At 48.4% G+C, this 15,622-nt stretch overlaps 11 protein-coding genes across 11 annotated transcripts; 8 read left to right on the top strand and 3 right to left on the bottom strand.

The window, feature by feature from the left end:
* Positions 1–25: 25 nt before the first annotated feature.
* Positions 26–598, top strand: Bathy05g00730 (predicted protein; the record flags this gene model as incomplete). The annotated part of the gene is made up of 1 exon (XM_007513186.1): positions 26–598. One exon carries the CDS (start codon positions 26–28, stop codon positions 596–598), a length of 573 nt encoding a protein of 190 aa, XP_007513248.1.
* Positions 599–725: 127 nt separating this feature from the next.
* Positions 726–2,666, top strand: Bathy05g00720 (glycosyltransferase, putative; the record flags this gene model as incomplete). Its single annotated transcript, XM_007513225.1, has 1 exon — positions 726–2,666. One exon carries the CDS (start codon positions 726–728, stop codon positions 2,664–2,666), a length of 1,941 nt encoding a protein of 646 aa, XP_007513287.1.
* Positions 2,667–2,751: 85 nt separating this feature from the next.
* Positions 2,752–3,177, bottom strand: Bathy05g00710 (unknown protein; the record flags this gene model as incomplete). Its single annotated transcript, XM_007513138.1, has 1 exon — positions 2,752–3,177. The coding sequence occupies one exon, from the start codon at positions 3,175–3,177 to the stop codon at positions 2,752–2,754; it is 426 nt and encodes a 141-aa protein (XP_007513200.1).
* A 394-nt stretch (positions 3,178–3,571) lies between these two features.
* Positions 3,572–5,965, top strand: Bathy05g00700 (unknown protein; the record flags this gene model as incomplete). The annotated part of the gene is made up of 1 exon (XM_007512827.1): positions 3,572–5,965. The coding sequence occupies one exon, from the start codon at positions 3,572–3,574 to the stop codon at positions 5,963–5,965; it is 2,394 nt and encodes a 797-aa protein (XP_007512889.1).
* A 577-nt stretch (positions 5,966–6,542) lies between these two features.
* Positions 6,543–7,148, top strand: Bathy05g00690 (unknown protein; the record flags this gene model as incomplete). The annotated part of the gene is made up of 1 exon (XM_007513279.1): positions 6,543–7,148. One exon carries the CDS (start codon positions 6,543–6,545, stop codon positions 7,146–7,148), a length of 606 nt encoding a protein of 201 aa, XP_007513341.1.
* A 375-nt stretch (positions 7,149–7,523) lies between these two features.
* Bathy05g00680 (predicted protein) lies at positions 7,524–8,915 on the top strand (the record flags this gene model as incomplete). Its single annotated transcript, XM_007512840.1, has 1 exon — positions 7,524–8,915. The coding sequence occupies one exon, from the start codon at positions 7,524–7,526 to the stop codon at positions 8,913–8,915; it is 1,392 nt and encodes a 463-aa protein (XP_007512902.1).
* A 265-nt stretch (positions 8,916–9,180) lies between these two features.
* On the bottom strand, positions 9,181–10,140 carry Bathy05g00670 (unknown protein; the record flags this gene model as incomplete). The annotated part of the gene is made up of 1 exon (XM_007512897.1): positions 9,181–10,140. The coding sequence occupies one exon, from the start codon at positions 10,138–10,140 to the stop codon at positions 9,181–9,183; it is 960 nt and encodes a 319-aa protein (XP_007512959.1).
* A 162-nt stretch (positions 10,141–10,302) lies between these two features.
* On the top strand, positions 10,303–11,202 carry Bathy05g00660 (the record flags this gene model as incomplete). The annotated part of the gene is made up of 1 exon (XM_007513045.1): positions 10,303–11,202. The coding sequence occupies one exon, from the start codon at positions 10,303–10,305 to the stop codon at positions 11,200–11,202; it is 900 nt and encodes a 299-aa protein (XP_007513107.1).
* A 286-nt stretch (positions 11,203–11,488) lies between these two features.
* On the top strand, positions 11,489–11,773 carry Bathy05g00650 (predicted protein; the record flags this gene model as incomplete). Its single annotated transcript, XM_007513139.1, has 1 exon — positions 11,489–11,773. The coding sequence occupies one exon, from the start codon at positions 11,489–11,491 to the stop codon at positions 11,771–11,773; it is 285 nt and encodes a 94-aa protein (XP_007513201.1).
* Positions 11,774–12,245: 472 nt separating this feature from the next.
* Positions 12,246–14,357, bottom strand: Bathy05g00640 (predicted protein; the record flags this gene model as incomplete). Its single annotated transcript, XM_007512841.1, has 1 exon — positions 12,246–14,357. One exon carries the CDS (start codon positions 14,355–14,357, stop codon positions 12,246–12,248), a length of 2,112 nt encoding a protein of 703 aa, XP_007512903.1.
* Positions 14,358–14,910: 553 nt separating this feature from the next.
* On the top strand, positions 14,911–15,294 carry Bathy05g00630 (unknown protein; the record flags this gene model as incomplete). Its single annotated transcript, XM_007512833.1, has 1 exon — positions 14,911–15,294. One exon carries the CDS (start codon positions 14,911–14,913, stop codon positions 15,292–15,294), a length of 384 nt encoding a protein of 127 aa, XP_007512895.1.
* Positions 15,295–15,622: the final 328 nt, after the last annotated feature.

The following is a 15,622-nucleotide window of genomic DNA, read 5'->3' as shown; positions in this document are numbered from 1 at the left end:
AGACTTTTTTCCAATTCGATTGAAAATGGCGTCGTCGTTCACGTCCGCCGACGCAACGACGACGAGTCGTTTTCGTTTCACGAGTTCATCGTTACCAAGAACAAGAAGACGACAAAGAAGCGCGGGCTTCAATCGCGTCGTCAGAGCGTCGTTAATGGAGAGAACAGAGAAAGCCGTTCTCGTCGTTTCGTGTTGTTGTTGTTCGCTTTTCTTTTCCCCTGCGACAAGTCTCGCATCTTTCGATGAAAGATTCTCCGGATCGTTCGCGGACCCGAACCACCCGGGGTGCCCTCGAGAAATCACCCCAAACGGCTTATTGAGAGGGTACGACCCGGTGCCGTTCGAGAAAGGCAAAGGGTGCCGAGGGAGGAAAGTTGTCACGCCCGAAGATGTGTTCCAATACCCGGGGAAAACCATGCGGTATTGGGAAATCCAAACCAAACCGGTTGGAAAGAATAAGGACGAGATATACATCGATTTCGACCAGAAAGACGGGAGCGGGGAGAAAGTTATCGCAAAACTGAACGAGAACGAGGAGATCGTGTTCCCGACCGGGGAGGTTTGGAAACGGAGACGAGGCGAGAGTTTCTTTCCGTGATGAATTGAGATGCACGATGAGATACGTGTAACTGTAATGGATAAAATGGAATGTACTATGCTTCATTAGAGCACGCACCCCTCTCACTCAAAGCTTCTTTGCCCTTCGCACGAATGAACGCACAAAGATGACGAAGAATACAAACCATCGTCGTCACCACTTATTCACGTCCCCGTTTTTCGTCTCTTTTCTCTTTCGCGTATTGAATTCGTTTCTTTTCCTGCGAACGTTTCACAGCGCGGACGAGCACTATCAGAGCGTGGAAATCGCGCACGAGTTTATATTCAAGTACGGCGCGAAGACCTGGGAATGGCGAGAGGACGTGAAGTTGAGGAGTTTCGTGCATCCTTTGCTCGCGTACGCGTGGCCGTACGCGCTCGTGAAGGGATTACGGCTCGACGAAGACGCGAGTTTAATAACGGGGGTGTTGGTGCGAGCGATGCCGAGAGTCGTGAACGCCGCGCAGTGCGCTTTCATCGACGTCGGGACGTACCGGTTAGCGCGCAAATGGTACAACAACGACCAGAACGTGGCGAAAAAAGCGTTCGCACTGTCGCTCGCATCGCACTGGCATTTTTATTGCGGATGTCGGTCGTTCGCGAACGTCACGGAAACCGCGTTTTGCGTCTGGGCGCTCGTGTTTTGGCCGAGCGGGTATTTCGATATGAACGCGAAGAAAAGAGGAGGTGGTAGTAATAGCGGTAAGAGTAGTAATAGCAGCGGGTTTAGAAGAAAGAGCATCCGTGGTTTAGTTTTAGCGTTCGTTTCGTGCACCGTGCGGCCGACGGCGTACGCGTTTTGGGCGTGCGTAGGAGCGCGTACGATTTTCTTCGATCGAGAGGCGTTGTCGGCGAAGCGACGAGCGAGGTTTAGCGCGGATGCCTTTTGGGTTGGAAGTCTCGTTTTATCGATAGAAGCGTGCGTGAACTATTATTATTACAACAAGAAGTGGACGTTCCCGGCGTGGAACTTTTTCGAGTTTAACGTCTTGAGAGAAGGCGCGAGTCAATACGGAACGCATTCCAACGCGTGGGTTTTCACGCAAGGTTTACCGGTTGTTTTGGGCGTTTTGTTTCCAGTCAGTCTTTACGAGTTGTTCCTCGCTTCGAATGCTCGCGGTAATTTAGAAGATACTAGTAGTGCTAATCTTCCTGATGGGGGTAAAATCATCAAAGATAACGATGGAACAAACGCGAAAAGAAGAAAACGTTTGTCGACGCCCGCGGTGGCGAAAGTTGCTTTTTTGGCAACCGTTTTCATCGTTTCCATTCCAAAGCACAAAGAGTTCCGCTTTTTATACCCGTTGATTCCAGTGTCCATTGCGGCGTCTGCGAAGTCGTGGGCGTGGTTGGAGAGCGAGCCGCCAGATAAGAAATCATCGAAGAACAACTCTAAAAATACTACGTTTCTCCTGGCTCGGTGGTTCGTGCGCCTCGGTCTCGCCGCGCAAATTCCGCTCGCGATGTATCTCTCTTTGATACATCAAAGAGGCATGGAAACCATCGTCAACAAATACGTATCCAAACTAACCGTGGAAGACGACGTGTTCGACGGTGGCGTGCACTTCTGGACCCCGTGTCACGAACACCCGTTCTACGCGAGCGTCCACAAAAATTTGACGATGCGCTATTTGGAATGCGATCCTCCAAACGCGTCGTCGGTTTCGTCGCATTTGTCCTCGGGCAATTGGCGAGCGTTCGAAAAGAACCCCTTGGCATTCGTAGAGCGTAAATACGGGAAAAGCAGCGGATTGAAATGCGACGACGACGACGTAAACGACGTAAACGACGACGCCGATGAAGATGCTAAAACGAGCGACGACGAAGCTAATAATCTCCTCCCGAGCCACGTCGTCGTCTTCCAGCGCGAGCGCGACATCCTCTGGAACTGGTTCCAATCCTTCCAGTTTGAAGAGATCGCGAACGAGTTCCACGCGCACTTGAGCGTCGATCGCCCGGGTCAAGAAAGAGCTCACTTCTTCGCTCGAAGAAAAAAGACACCAAGGAATACCACGGGTGGCGGCGAAAGTCAGCGCTCCGAATGCGCTTCTTCGTCGAAAGTTGTTTAACGCGTCGTAAAAGTCATCATCATTTGTTCTGGCATCATTTGTCAGTCCGTTTGAATGCTGCTGCGTGTTTGTAATTGTAGAGTAATCATCGTTCGAGTCTCGGAAGTTGCCTCAACACGGCGAAAGGATTTGTGTTGTTCACATTAGTAGTATTACCACCACCACCACCACTCAAACCTGTCGTCGTCCCCGTCGGTTTCCCTTCCCGTTTCGCCTCCTCTGTTTCTTTCGCTTCCTCCTCTCTTCTTTTCCTCGTTCGATTCGTTTCCCATGACACCGTCTTTGTCTTCTTTCTCTTCTTCTTTGTCTTCCCGATGAGAGAAGAAGAGATGTCCGTCTCGTTGATTTCCAATCCGTTCTTCTTCTTCTTCTCCCGTTCTTCTCCCTCTTCCTCTTCCTCGTCTTCTTTCCATTGCATCCTCTCCTCGTTTATCCGTTTCATCTTTTTCTTCCTTCGTTTCAGCCACTTCATGCCTTGCGCGTGCGGGTTCGTGTTGTTGCCACCACCCATTGATTGGTGGTGTTGTTGTTAGTAGTATTCAAAGTGGGGTGTTTTTTGTCTCTTCTCTTTCGTCTCTTTTTTTTCTTCTTCTCGTGTCTGTGTTAAAAAAATTCTGTCGCGCTTTTGTTTTTTTTGTCTCTCCTGTGTTTGTTTGTTTCTTGTGTTCTTTTTTTTTTCTTTTTTTCTTCTTTGTCTGTCAAAATTCGTTCGTCTTTTTGCAAAATCAAAAAATCAAAAGCGATGATGCGACAGTTGGAAAATCTCTCTCGTACGAGTTCTTCAAAAATTTTAGCCGCCACAAACGCATCGGCAAACACCTTTTAGAGCATTCGTCGTCCGTCGTCGTTTGGAAAGGTGGTGGTCTTTTTATGATGTCCGAGAAATGAGATGATCTGAAAACGAGATGATTTCGAATACTGCTACTACTTCTACTCCTCCTCCTCGCACGACTCCTCACAACGGCTTGAATGACATTTTGAGAGATGATTCGGATGATAAAGCGAAGTACAAGAAAGCGCTGCTGAAAAAGCTTCGATGGCAAATCGTCGCTTCGCGCGAGAAGAAGAAGAAGAAGAAAGAAGAAGCATCGAACAACGACGAAGATGTTTTTGTGGAGAAAACGTTATTCAATTTGCGAACGCGCTTGGGAATCTCGAGAGATTCCGAGGAAGTGAAGCAGTGTTTTCGAGTCGCGAACGATTTGGATTTCGTCGGTTCATCGAAGAAGAAGAAGAAGAAGAAGGAGAAGAAAAAGAGTCTTAAACGAGGAGGAGAAGGACTGGAAGAAGGAATAACGCCTCTGAGTAAGAAGCAAAAGAAGAAAGATTTTATCGCGGACGACGGGAAGGCGACGCAGACGTTTCACCGGTTGGCTTTAAGTACGTCGGCGAAAGATGAATCGAATGATTACGACGACGACGACGAGATGATGAACAAAAATGCCGAACGGTGCGTTCGAGACGTGAATCTGCGCGTGAATAGATTCGATAGCTTTCGAACGTGTTCGGCGCAGTGGTCGCTGGCGACGATGTGCGCGAACATGGTAAAAAGGAGGAAAACTGTTTTCGTCGTTAATGATAATAACGGTTTTCGAGAGCAGTCGATGCTATTGCGAGAAAACTTAGCGAGACGGTTCAAGGAGTTGGCGGAGAAAGCGGACGCGAGAGCGTGCGCGACAAACTTATGGTTTTTAGCACAAACGAGCGGAACGATGAGTGGCGAAAAGAGCGAATCTTTTTCGGCATCCATCAAAGCCGCGATTAAAGGTTTGCGCGCGTGCGAAGAGGATAAAATTTCGAGTCAAGACGGCGCGAACGCGTTGTGGGGGATTGCCAAACTGCGCGTGAAATCGTCGCTGAAAAGCGAAGAGATTGAATCGGTGGTGGCTAAGTTAGCGGAAAGAGTAGTAGTAGCAGCAGCAGTAGCAGCAGAAATGAGTGGTAGTACGAATAGTAAAAGCAATAATAGTAAAGAGGTTTCATCCGCGATGTGGGCGTTGGCGACGATGCACGTGGACGGCATCATTTTGTCCGGGTCAAAATCTTCAAAATCATCCGATGGGTTGGACGCGACAATTTTGCGCGTCGCGAAAGTTGTTAAAAAGGCGTTTCAGAAAGAATCAAAGGACAACGCGATAAAAACGAGTTGGAGCGAATCGAGAGTCGTCGCGAATTGCGTGTGGAGTTGCGCGAAGCTCTTCGCGAATGCTCTTCTCACGAAGGATACCAGAAAAGTCTTGCGAGAAACGATTGAGATTGCGCTCGAAAATGAAAATTTGTGGCAACATTTAGAGCCGAGAGCTTTTGCGACGCTTTTGAGCGCAGCGACGACAATTCAAAACGCATCTTCGTCTTCGTCGTCATCCTCATCGTTGCGACGACGCCTCCTCTTAAAACGCGCGTTGGATTGTTTCGAAGATACCTCGACACACGGTCGGGACGTCACGCCGGCGGACGTGTGCGATTTGTGCGAATTCATAGAAGCATTTACCACGACGACGACGACGAAAAAAAAAAGTGGTGAAGATAATAAACTACTCGAAGAGGCAGACTTCGAAGACCGCGTGATGAAAATCGTGACAGATATTTCAAAAACGTGCGATTGGCGCGCGAGCGGAAGATTGCTCTCGAGCGCGGAAGCGCTAAATGTCGACGCGCGAGCAAAGAAACGCTTGCTTTCATCTGGTGTCGAAGCGATTAAAATCATGGAGCTCGATCGCTTCAACGTGGACGAGGCGACCGCGGAGACGTTGTCGAGACACATCGAAGAGCAGTTGAAATCGAAATCGACAAAACAACGGCGCGTGTTGATTGCCAACTGCGAGAGCAGAAGCGAAGGCAAATTGCGCCAGACGGTGGAGAAATTCGGTCACAGATTTGAAACGTGGCAAAGGTTCTCGTGCAACGACGATGCGGAGAATGAGAACGCCCCCTCGAGAAACGCCACGATGCGCACCAACGCGCGTCCCTGGCCGACGGTGAGCGAGAGAAAGTGCGACTACGCGTTCGTGAGAGCGTGTGCGGATAAGGAGGCGCTTCTTTTCCTCATGACTGCGGTCGCCACGCGAGTGAAAGTGGGCGGCGATGTCTTCGTTTCCGGGTCGCGAAGTGAAGGGTTTTTGAACGCCTTTGACGCTTTCAACAAGGTGCGTTATTTATTTATCTTTGTTGCTAAACTCGTCTTGTCTTCTTTCGTCGTCGTCGTACTTTTTTCGTCGCATCTCGTCTCAGCGTTTAGCATATACCGCCGCGACTCGTGTTTTTGCTTTGACGTTGGAATCGAGTCTTTCTCCTTTTGAAGAAGAAGGATTCTTCCGATTGAAAAATAGAACACCAAAATGTCGCGGTTCGGCCTACAACAGACGCTACATTTGGACGCGGGATTGAGAACGTCGCATTTAAGGGCACATCCAGCCTGCGTCGTTGTCGTCTCGCGTTCATCCGTCCATTAATGAGCCTCGTTCGTAGCCGTCATCTGCGTTCGAGTTCGAAGCGGCGGATACATCCACCTCTTTTCTCCTTTTATACGATGATGACATTTTTCGTTCCACCGGGGTTCGTATTAACGCTTCTTCTCCTTCTAAAAAATATAAACAGGATTTGTACGAACATCCTCGACGCGTTCCTGGACACGCGACCATAGCGCACTCGCCAAATTCCGAGGAAGCTAAAAAGAGCGAAAACGACTTCGCGTTTGCGTTCACCGCCAAAGTTCTCTCCAACGGCGACGAGAAAAACGCCTCTCTCGAGTCGTTCAAAAAAGTCGACTCGAACGTGAAACTGTTTTCCGGCGGTGGTGGTGGTTCTTCGAGTGTTGTTGAAGCGAAGGAATGGACGACGTACCCTGGATTTTTTGCTAAAGGTGGGCTGGACATCATGACTTCGTTCCTTTTGGATTCGATTCTTGAAGAAGATCCCGAAAAGTCCTCCTCTCCGAGATTAAAGAAGGGTATTTGTAGCGACAAGACAAAACGCCTCATGGACTTTTGTTGCGGCTCTGGCGTCATCGGGTACGCGTTACGCAACGCTCTCGAAAAAGAAAAGACGAAGAAGAAAGTCAAACTCACCATGCTCGACGCCGACGCCGTCGCTCTCGAAGCCGCCAAACAAAATTTCTCTTCTCTCGTTTCCGGAAACGACGACGTGAACGACGACGAGAACAACATCGAGTACCTCCTCTCCGACGGCTTCCCTCAAAAAACCACCACCAAACCGTGCGAACTCATTCTCACGAACCCACCGGTGCATTACAACGCCAAACCTGATTTCCGCGTTTTGGGTCACATGCTCACCGAGCTCCCGAACGTTTTGAAAAAAGAAAAGAAAGGAGGCGCGTGTTTTTGCGTCTGCCAACGTTACGTCCCGCTCGAAAGCGTCGCTCAATATTATCAAACCACAAAAACAATAGACTTAAAAATTCACGCGAAAAACGACCGGTTTTGCGTTTGGAAGATTGTCTGCAAAGCAAGGTCTGACTCATGAAGAAGAAAAGACCAAGTTAACACAACGACAGCGTTAAAGCAGAAAGCTTTTTAGTTCGTTGGGTGTAGTATTGGGAGGAAAAGAGAGACTTTTGAAGACGTTTTTGATTGAATTTAATTGTCGTATTTTTTCCCTCGTCACTTTTTTCCTTTCACCTTGGAGTTTTGGGGATCACGGTTTTGTCTCATTGTTTCCTCGTTTACGACGTCATCATTCTAGTGGAGGTTAAATATCTCATCGTCGGCTGCGTACCTTTACTCTGATTGTATTCTCTCTCTCGCTTTTGGGCATTCTTTATTGCGTTTTAGGAGGATAATATACTAATTAAGAGCAGAAAAAACGTGTCTGAATTCCACGTTAACAACCCGCGGGGAAATGTCTTCCTCTTCTTTGCATTCATCTTCTTCGTCCGGGGGTGGTGCGATGGAGAATCGACGCGGGGTGAATAAGGCGAATAAAAAGACGACGACAACATCGGATGACATTCGGGAATCCATATTTTTCGACGAATCCCTCCAGTTCTTGTCGTTCAACCAAGACGGAGGCTGTTTTGCGGTCGGGACCGATTCCGGGTTCCGAATATTCAACTCGGACCCGTTCAAAGAGACGTTTAGGCGAGATTTCGACGGCGGCGGGGTTGGGATCGTGGAGATGCTGTTTCGGTGCAACATACTCGCGCTCGTTGGAGGTGGCGCGGTGCCGAAATATTCTCCGAATAAAGTGATGATTTGGGACGATCATCAGGCGCGGTGTATCGGCGAGTTGAGCTTTCGGGTTCCCGTGAGAGCGGTGAAGCTGAGGAGGGACAAGATTGTGGTGGTTTTGGAGCATAAGATTTACGTGTATAATTTCTCGGATTTGAAGATTGTGCATCAGACGGACACGTGGGGGAACCCGCACGGGATTTGTAGTTTAAGTCCGACGCAAGAAAGCTGCGTCATGGCCTGTCCTGGGTTGATTCGAGGTCAAGTGCGAGTGGAATTGTACGAACCGCAAAACGTGACCAAGTTTATTCAAGCGCACGATTCACCGTTGAGGTGCGTGGTGTTGAGTTTAGACGGGAGTTTAGTCGCCACGGCGAGCGAGAAAGGGACGCTAGTTCGAGTGTTTGATTGCCAGAGCGGGTGTTTGTTGCACGAGTTTCGCAGAGGGACCGATCGGGCGACGATTTACTCCTTGGCGTTTAGTAAAGAAAAAGAGTGGTTGGTGTGCACGAGCGATAAAGGGACGGTGCATTTGTATAGGATACCGGAAGGAAGCGTCATGGGTGGTGGTGGTGGTGGTGGTACAGGAGAGATGACACATAGTAATAGTAGCGATAACATAGCAGCACGGGATCATCACCATCACTACCACGCGAACAGTGGAAACAACACGCCGACGCATAACAACAACGGCCATCGAGCGCCGCCGCAAAGTCCGATGACGCCGAAATCGCCGTCATCGATGTTGCAGTCGGTCATTTCCATGGGCGTCGCCGCGAACGTTTTACCAAAATATTTACAAGCGGAACGATCGTTCGCGCAGTTTCGCATGAACACCGGCGGAGGAGGGGTCACTCCTGCTGGAAACTACCACGGAGAGAGCGATCATCATCGAACGAGCGAGTTCCCGGAGCATTCGTTTGGATTTTGTAAAGCCTCGTTTTCGACGTCGAAAGACAATCGAATAGTCGTTATTTGTGCGGACGGGAATTACTACAAGTTGGAATTTGACCCGGTGAAAGGCGGGAGCATGTCCTCCGTGGATTACGGAAAGTTCGGATAGTAAAAATATTATTGTTTTATGTGAGATGTTGTGCCGCGCGTGAGTTGAAAAATGCCCGAGAAGGACATTTGATCCATTGCTTGGTATCTCTATTTTTTTAAACATTAATGCGGTGCGCTCGCCCTTCTACTGCTACTCGATGCTATCCTCCTAAACTACTACTGCTAGTACTACTACTACTACTACTCGTGCTATTACTCTTCTTTTCCAATTTTACTACGTTCTCTTCCATGCTTTTTGTCACGTATGGATTCTTTCTTCATCATCATGAATCAAAGTTGTTCGAGCGGTCGATTGGTTGATAGACGATTTCTTCGTACGTCAAATGTTCTCTGTTTTCTCGTATGCTCTTCTCAATCCATGGCTCGGCTTCGTTCGTCCACAACCACGCGAAAGTGGCGACGAACAAAGCAAAGAAGAGAATACCGACGACGCAAACTAAAACTTTCTGATTCGTTCGTTTCTGCCTCGCGGTGATATTTTGGCGCGCGGCAAACGTAAATTTTCTTTGCGGCGGCTTCGTGTTTATCGTCGCGCCGCCGTTTTTTTCGCCGTTTTCAACATCCCCTTTCATCAAATCGTGATTACTCTCTGTCGTGGTACCGGACGACAAAACTCTCAACATCTCCAACTTCTCCTCCACTTCTCTCAACAACCCGTCCGTCTCCTCCGCTCTCGTCACGAACAGCTTCTTCAGCGGCGACGCCGCCGTCTTCTGCGGCGTCGTCTTCGTCGCGAACAACTTCCCGTTTTCGCCATCCTCCAGCTGTTTCACCATGTGCATCTCTTTCTTCTTCCATAACTTTAAGCACTTTTGAAACGCCGATACGTTCGACGCGTAGTTGTGCACTTCCGCGTGCAAAAGTCTTACAGATGTTGAAGAAGAACTCCTCCTCCTCCTCGAAGTACTCCTCCTCGTGGCAAGAATCTCTCTCTTCAGGAACTCGAACAAATTCTCCATCAATCTCTCGCACTCTTTCCGTCGCGCCAATCTCTCGACGTTTCTCTGTACCGAATCATTTTCATCTCGAACGGCGGTTTCCAACTGCGAGACCGTCATCGCGAATGTAAAGTTTTCGTCTCGAATTTGGTGATGTTTTTCATCCTCATCCTCATCATTCACATCATCGTTCACAAAATCATTCTTAACACCATCATCATCATCGGGTGGTGGTGTTGAAATCGTTTCTGTTAAATCCTCCGCCCACGAGACGCCTCGCCTCATCTCCTTTTCTAGTTGTTCTTCTTCACTAATTACAGAGAGTCTCTCTCGAGTTTTTTTGTGATTTTTCTCTTCTTTGGCAAAAGAACGAAACGCTCGCTTTTTTACTTTCAGAAAAAAAAAAGAACATCACGCATCACACACGCGCGCTGTTGTTGTGTAAAAATGTCTTCTTCTGGTGCCGCGACTGCTGCTGCGACTCTTTCGGGAGCGTTTGGAGCGAGGACGCGAGGGCAGAAAAGACGGATTGGGGAGAGAGATTCTTTTTCGTTGTGGGATTTGGTCGTGAAGTGCGACGATATTTGTTTCACACATGTGCTTCCGAGATTGCATTCGAATGATTTGAAATTCTTGCACGGAGTGAATACGGAGACGAGAGCTTTGATTAAGAGATCGCCTCGCGCGGGTGATTTGAAAAAGGGGTTTAGAGTGAGCCAGATGTCGTCGATATCTACGTTGGAGTTTGCGTGGGAGAATAAATCGTTGTGGCCGAGAGGCTGGGATGAAACTTCTTTCTGCTGGAGAGTTGCTCAAACGAATAAACTCGAGTTGCTCAAGTGGGCGCGAGAAGAGAAAAAGTGTAAGTGGGATCGAAGGACGATTCATGCGGCCGCAGAACAAGGTAATCTGGAAATGGTAAAGTATTGCATTGCAAATGAGTGTCCTATCGGTGCGTTTGCGTGTGCACGTGCTGCCCAAAACGGTCATCTCGAGGTACTCAAATACTTACGCGAAGAAGTCAAAGCGACCTGGGATTCTTGTACTGCAGTTTGGGCGGCTCACAATGGTCATCTCCACATACTCGAATATCTTGTTGAGCGTAAGTATGATAAATATGACGAACGAGCGTGTATGTGGGCGGCCGTGAACGGCCACTTAGACTGTTTGAAGCACTTGCACGAAACCGCCAAAGCGCCTTGGGACAGTGACGCCGTACGCTACGCTCACAAGAATAACCAAACCGAGTGTTTACAATACCTCCTCGACAACGACTGTCCTCTACCACCCGGTTGGCGATACGAAGGAGGAACGTTATACGACTCGGAAGAAGACTCGGAAGAGTAATCGTCGAGGGAGGAGTTCGCCGAATATCTTGTCTTATATTTAGGGTCACAGTTTCCAGTTTTTTGGATGACGTGTCTCCAAGCGCTCATTCCATCCTCACTTTAACGCGCGCGATACATACACGCAAAGTACATATAAACATTTAAAAACGAAAATGTTTGCGAGCGCGTTACACTCCTCTCGCGCTTTGTCCTCCTTCTCCACCTCTTCCTCTTCCTCCTCTTCGTTAAAAAGATCATCCAATAACAGTAAAATCCGATTCCAATCACCGAAAATGATTAAAGCGATGGGCGTCGTCGACGACGTGATGCAAGCCATCGAACAGAACAAAAAAGACGTCTCCCGTCGCGAACGCATGAAATACGCGTCCCCACCAGGCGTGCCCCAACCGCCAATCGTCCCTGTGATCGAACCCGGGAAGTTTGGGTTCGTGGATAACGCGGAAACGATGAACTCTCGAGCGTCGATGATTGGTTGGTGGAGTCTTCTGTTGGTGGAACTCGTGGCTGGGAAAGGCTTGTTGGAACTCCTCGGGTTTACCGTCGGGAAAGGGATTAACTTTACTTTTTAATTGTAATGATAATACGAATAACTTTACGCGTCATGCAATCATCATTCTATCATTATCATCATCATCGTTATCATTCAGAGGAGTTGAGGAGGGGAAGAAACGAAGTACGGTGCGACGCGTATTTTGTGAAATGATTAGTAGTGTTTTATAGTCTTCTTTGTGTGATGGATAAAACGCTCTCGCTAACACGCGACGCGCGGAAAATGAAATGTAGGTGTCCTCTTCTCTCTCTCTCTCTCTCTTTCTATATATATATATATATATATCGGTCCGAGAGGTTCACTTTGTTGCTGTCTGTACTTCTCACAGGTTCGTGTCTCTTTCTTTTCTTGTTGTGTAATATATGCGCTCTGTTATTTCTCTCTCGTCGACTCTCAAATAGAACAATACTGTAGCCCGTAGTCTCTCTCTCTTCCCTTCGTAAGCTCTTTCTTAAAACTCTCTTCCTTTCCTTTACTGATAAAAAAGAAGTTTAATACGAAGGGTGGTGGTAATATTCGCCGCTCGCGCGTCTCCCGGCGGCGAACGAGGAACGTTCCTCTCGCTTTGATTCCGCGAAACCTTTCGCCAATCGCATTTTGACCAACGTCTTTACCGCGACCACTTTTTCTGTCGTTCCAGAAACCGTCAGGAGCATGGATTTGTTCTTCACCTGCTCTTCGCCGATTGGTCTTTGCGTGACTTTACACTTGGTCTCCTCGGCGGCGAGTTCGATGATACCTTTCGCGCGTTTTTTAGAAGCAGAGTCGAGCGCGTTTTTGATCTCAAAGACGCAAAAGGTTCTCGTAACGATGCCCGGCGCGATGCGCGACTCAGGTTCTGTATCGTCTAAACCTTCAAAGTTGGAGATGTTGAATAAACCACACACGTCGCTCGAGTCTGGGAACTGTTCCGCGTACGCTCCTCCGTGAGCGTGCACCATCGGCGCTTGGGAGGAGGAATACATCCCAGGACTTTGCGGGCTGTCCGAAGACGATATATCCGAACTTCCCGGCGAGACTTTTTGCGCGTAATAACTACCGACATCTGGACTGGTCGCGTCGAAAAAGGTTGGCGAAATCGGCGGTTTTTGTTTTTGTTGGTGTTGTTGTTGTTGTTGTTGTTGTTGTTGTTGCTGCTGCTGCTGCTGCTGTGTCGTCGTCGTCGTCGTCTCCACGGAGGTTAAAATACCGCCTTCGTTGACGATGCCGGAAGCCGCGCGTCTGATAGCTTCAGAGCTCGCGCGGTCGCAGTGCACCTTCGTGCCTCCGGGTAACTCGTGCGCGCGGACCGGCGGGTCCAATCGTAATTGTGTTGTGATCATAGCCAACGCCGAAGCGACGTTTTCCATCGACTCGGCGCTTATTTGTAAAACCTCGTCGTTTCGTTTCGCGCATCTGGGCGTTTCCGAAGACGGTAAAACGCGAACGTGCGATCCAGATCCTACGCGGATGCGTTCGATGACGTTTCCGAATCTGCCAATAACGTTGCGGATTTGCGAGGACGGTAAGAGTAAACGTATGACAATGTGGCCGTTGTTTTCCTCGGCGGCGCCGATAGTGGTGTTTCTTTCCGCGTCTAATACGATCGTTTCGACTATTCTCAAAAGAGCGATTTGCGACGGCGCCCAAACCGTCGGGTCGTCCACGTCTTGCGCTTCGATCGCAATGACTCTCTCGGCAATCGTGCTATCCACCGGCGGTTCGACTTTAATCTTCGCCCCAGAGTCTCGCTGAAGCTGCTTTACTTTTTCACCGTTCTTGCCAATCACCGATCCGGCTCGAGCGTTTGGGCAAAGAAGGCGATACAGAAGCGTTCGAGTCGCGCCGTGGTTTTCCGGCATTCTGTACGGTTGCGAAAAAGGAAGCGTCTGCGATTGGTGCGTCGACTGTTGTTGTTGCACGCGTTGTTCCAGCTGTGCTTTTAAGTGTGGATCGTCTGTCGTGTCGCGATGCGTCGGCGCGTACGAACGTCGCTGCTCTCCTTGCGCTTCGTCCACGAAATCGTACGAAATCTGCTCTCTTCCCTCGGAAGCAGAGTTTCTTCTTCTAATCTGAGCCCAAAGTGGTGGAAGTATGGGCGAATCGAGCGAGTCATCTCCGATTGCGGCGGACATCAAATCGCGCGGTAAGTTCACGTCGTTTTCGTCGATATCTTGATTGTTGTTGTTGTTGTTGTTCTTCTTCTTCATCGTCGTCGTCGTTTCGTCTTCATTATTCGAAACGCGCACCGAGAGTGAGAGTCGTCGCACTTTCTCGTTCATCGAAGCTTCTTCCGATTTTAAATCGTCTTCTTCTGTTCTCGTCTGTCGAATCTCGCCTTCTTCGTACGTTTTTCCTTCTCCTTCTCCTTTGTTGTTGTTATTGTTCGTGGTATTATTATTTTCGTTCTTCGTATCGTCCGCACTCTCCTCCTCGTCCTCGTCGTTCTCCAACGAGGGAAAGTATCGACTGTCTCCAATTTTCTTGGACTTTACGACAACTCTCCCTCCTTCCTCGCTCGACGACGAGTCGTTGTTTTCGTTCTTCGACATCTGCCCACCAATCCCGCCGATCAGCGCGCTCTCCAACTCGTGCGGCACCGACGATCGTCGTAAACTCGTCATCTCCTCTTTCTCTTCCTCCTCTGTTTTTCCAAAACCTTCTTTTTTCGCCTCCTGATCTTTTTCCTCCCGATCCGAAAAAGATGCGCCTCCTCCTCCCATATTCGTCTCTCTTTTGCTCGTTAAGTTCCCGATCGTTGCTGGTTATCTTCTATTATTATATACAGATGTGTTTGCGTGTTTTTGAATACTTTTCGGTGAAGTGTGTCGCGCAAAGATATATAGTATTTTATTAATGGAGAGAATTGCACGCATGTCACGCATGCACTCTTCGCGAGTATTTTTCGTCCGTTGTTCGGATCGACGGAACAAAAAAACAAAACAAACAAAAAGAAGAAATTTTTTTTTGGTCTTGCGAGAAAAAGAGAGAGAAATGCCAGCTGGAAGAGAGATCAAAATTTGAACGAAACTCGTGGTTCGACCACCACAGGAGACAGATATTAACATTTAAGCTCTTTCCCGATGATGATTAAAGATGATGATTTATTCGCGGAAAACGCCACTTTTAACGCACCCACGTGTTCCCAAACACATTTCACTCACACATTTATAAAATATGTCTGCATTTGCTCAACAACAATCCATCGCGTTCCGCGCGAACGTCGTCGCGAAATCTGTTTCGTCGAAGAAACAATCGAAGAAAATTCAACGATGCAGTTTACGCGTCGAGGCCGCGAAGAAATCGGTCGGGGATTTAAGCAAAAGTGACTTGGAAGGTACGCTTAATAACGCGCACGCCGTTGCGTTCTTCGTTTTTTCATCTCTCTTCTTGTATTTTTGCACGGAGAAATGCGATGGGCGTTTGGTTTTGCGTCTTTTCTTTTCCGTTTCCGTTCGCATCACGCGTGTATTCTTTTATTTAAACGCGCGCACATTTGCCCGCATTAATCATCATCGTCTGTTTTATGGGGGGGAGGTCATATCCGAAATGACACGATGATATATCCGAGTTTAAGAGTCTTCTCTCGAGAAGTGTTCACGCGTCATGTTCACAATAATAATACCTTCATCGTCGTCCTATTCGAGAGATGATGATGATGATGAATGCGGTACAAAAAGCATCACGAGAGCGGCGGAAAGAAGCGCGCGATGGATGTGTTTTTATTGATTTTGGATCAGAGATGAGGTGGCAAATGATATCTTCGAGAGGAGGGAAAAGGACCACCTGGAACAACGACAATAATATAATTATTTTGTACTGACGCGAAAATGCTTCTTCTTCTAAAACAACAACAATAATAACAACAGGTAAGACTGTCCTCGTCAGA

Source organism: Bathycoccus prasinos (genome assembly GCF_002220235.1).
Source record: "Bathycoccus prasinos genomic : chromosome_5".
In the NCBI taxonomy this organism is placed as follows: domain Eukaryota; kingdom Viridiplantae; phylum Chlorophyta; class Mamiellophyceae; order Mamiellales; family Bathycoccaceae; genus Bathycoccus; species Bathycoccus prasinos.
Note: the sequence above shows the minus strand (reverse complement) of the source record. Positions and strands in the feature narration are given on the sequence as shown.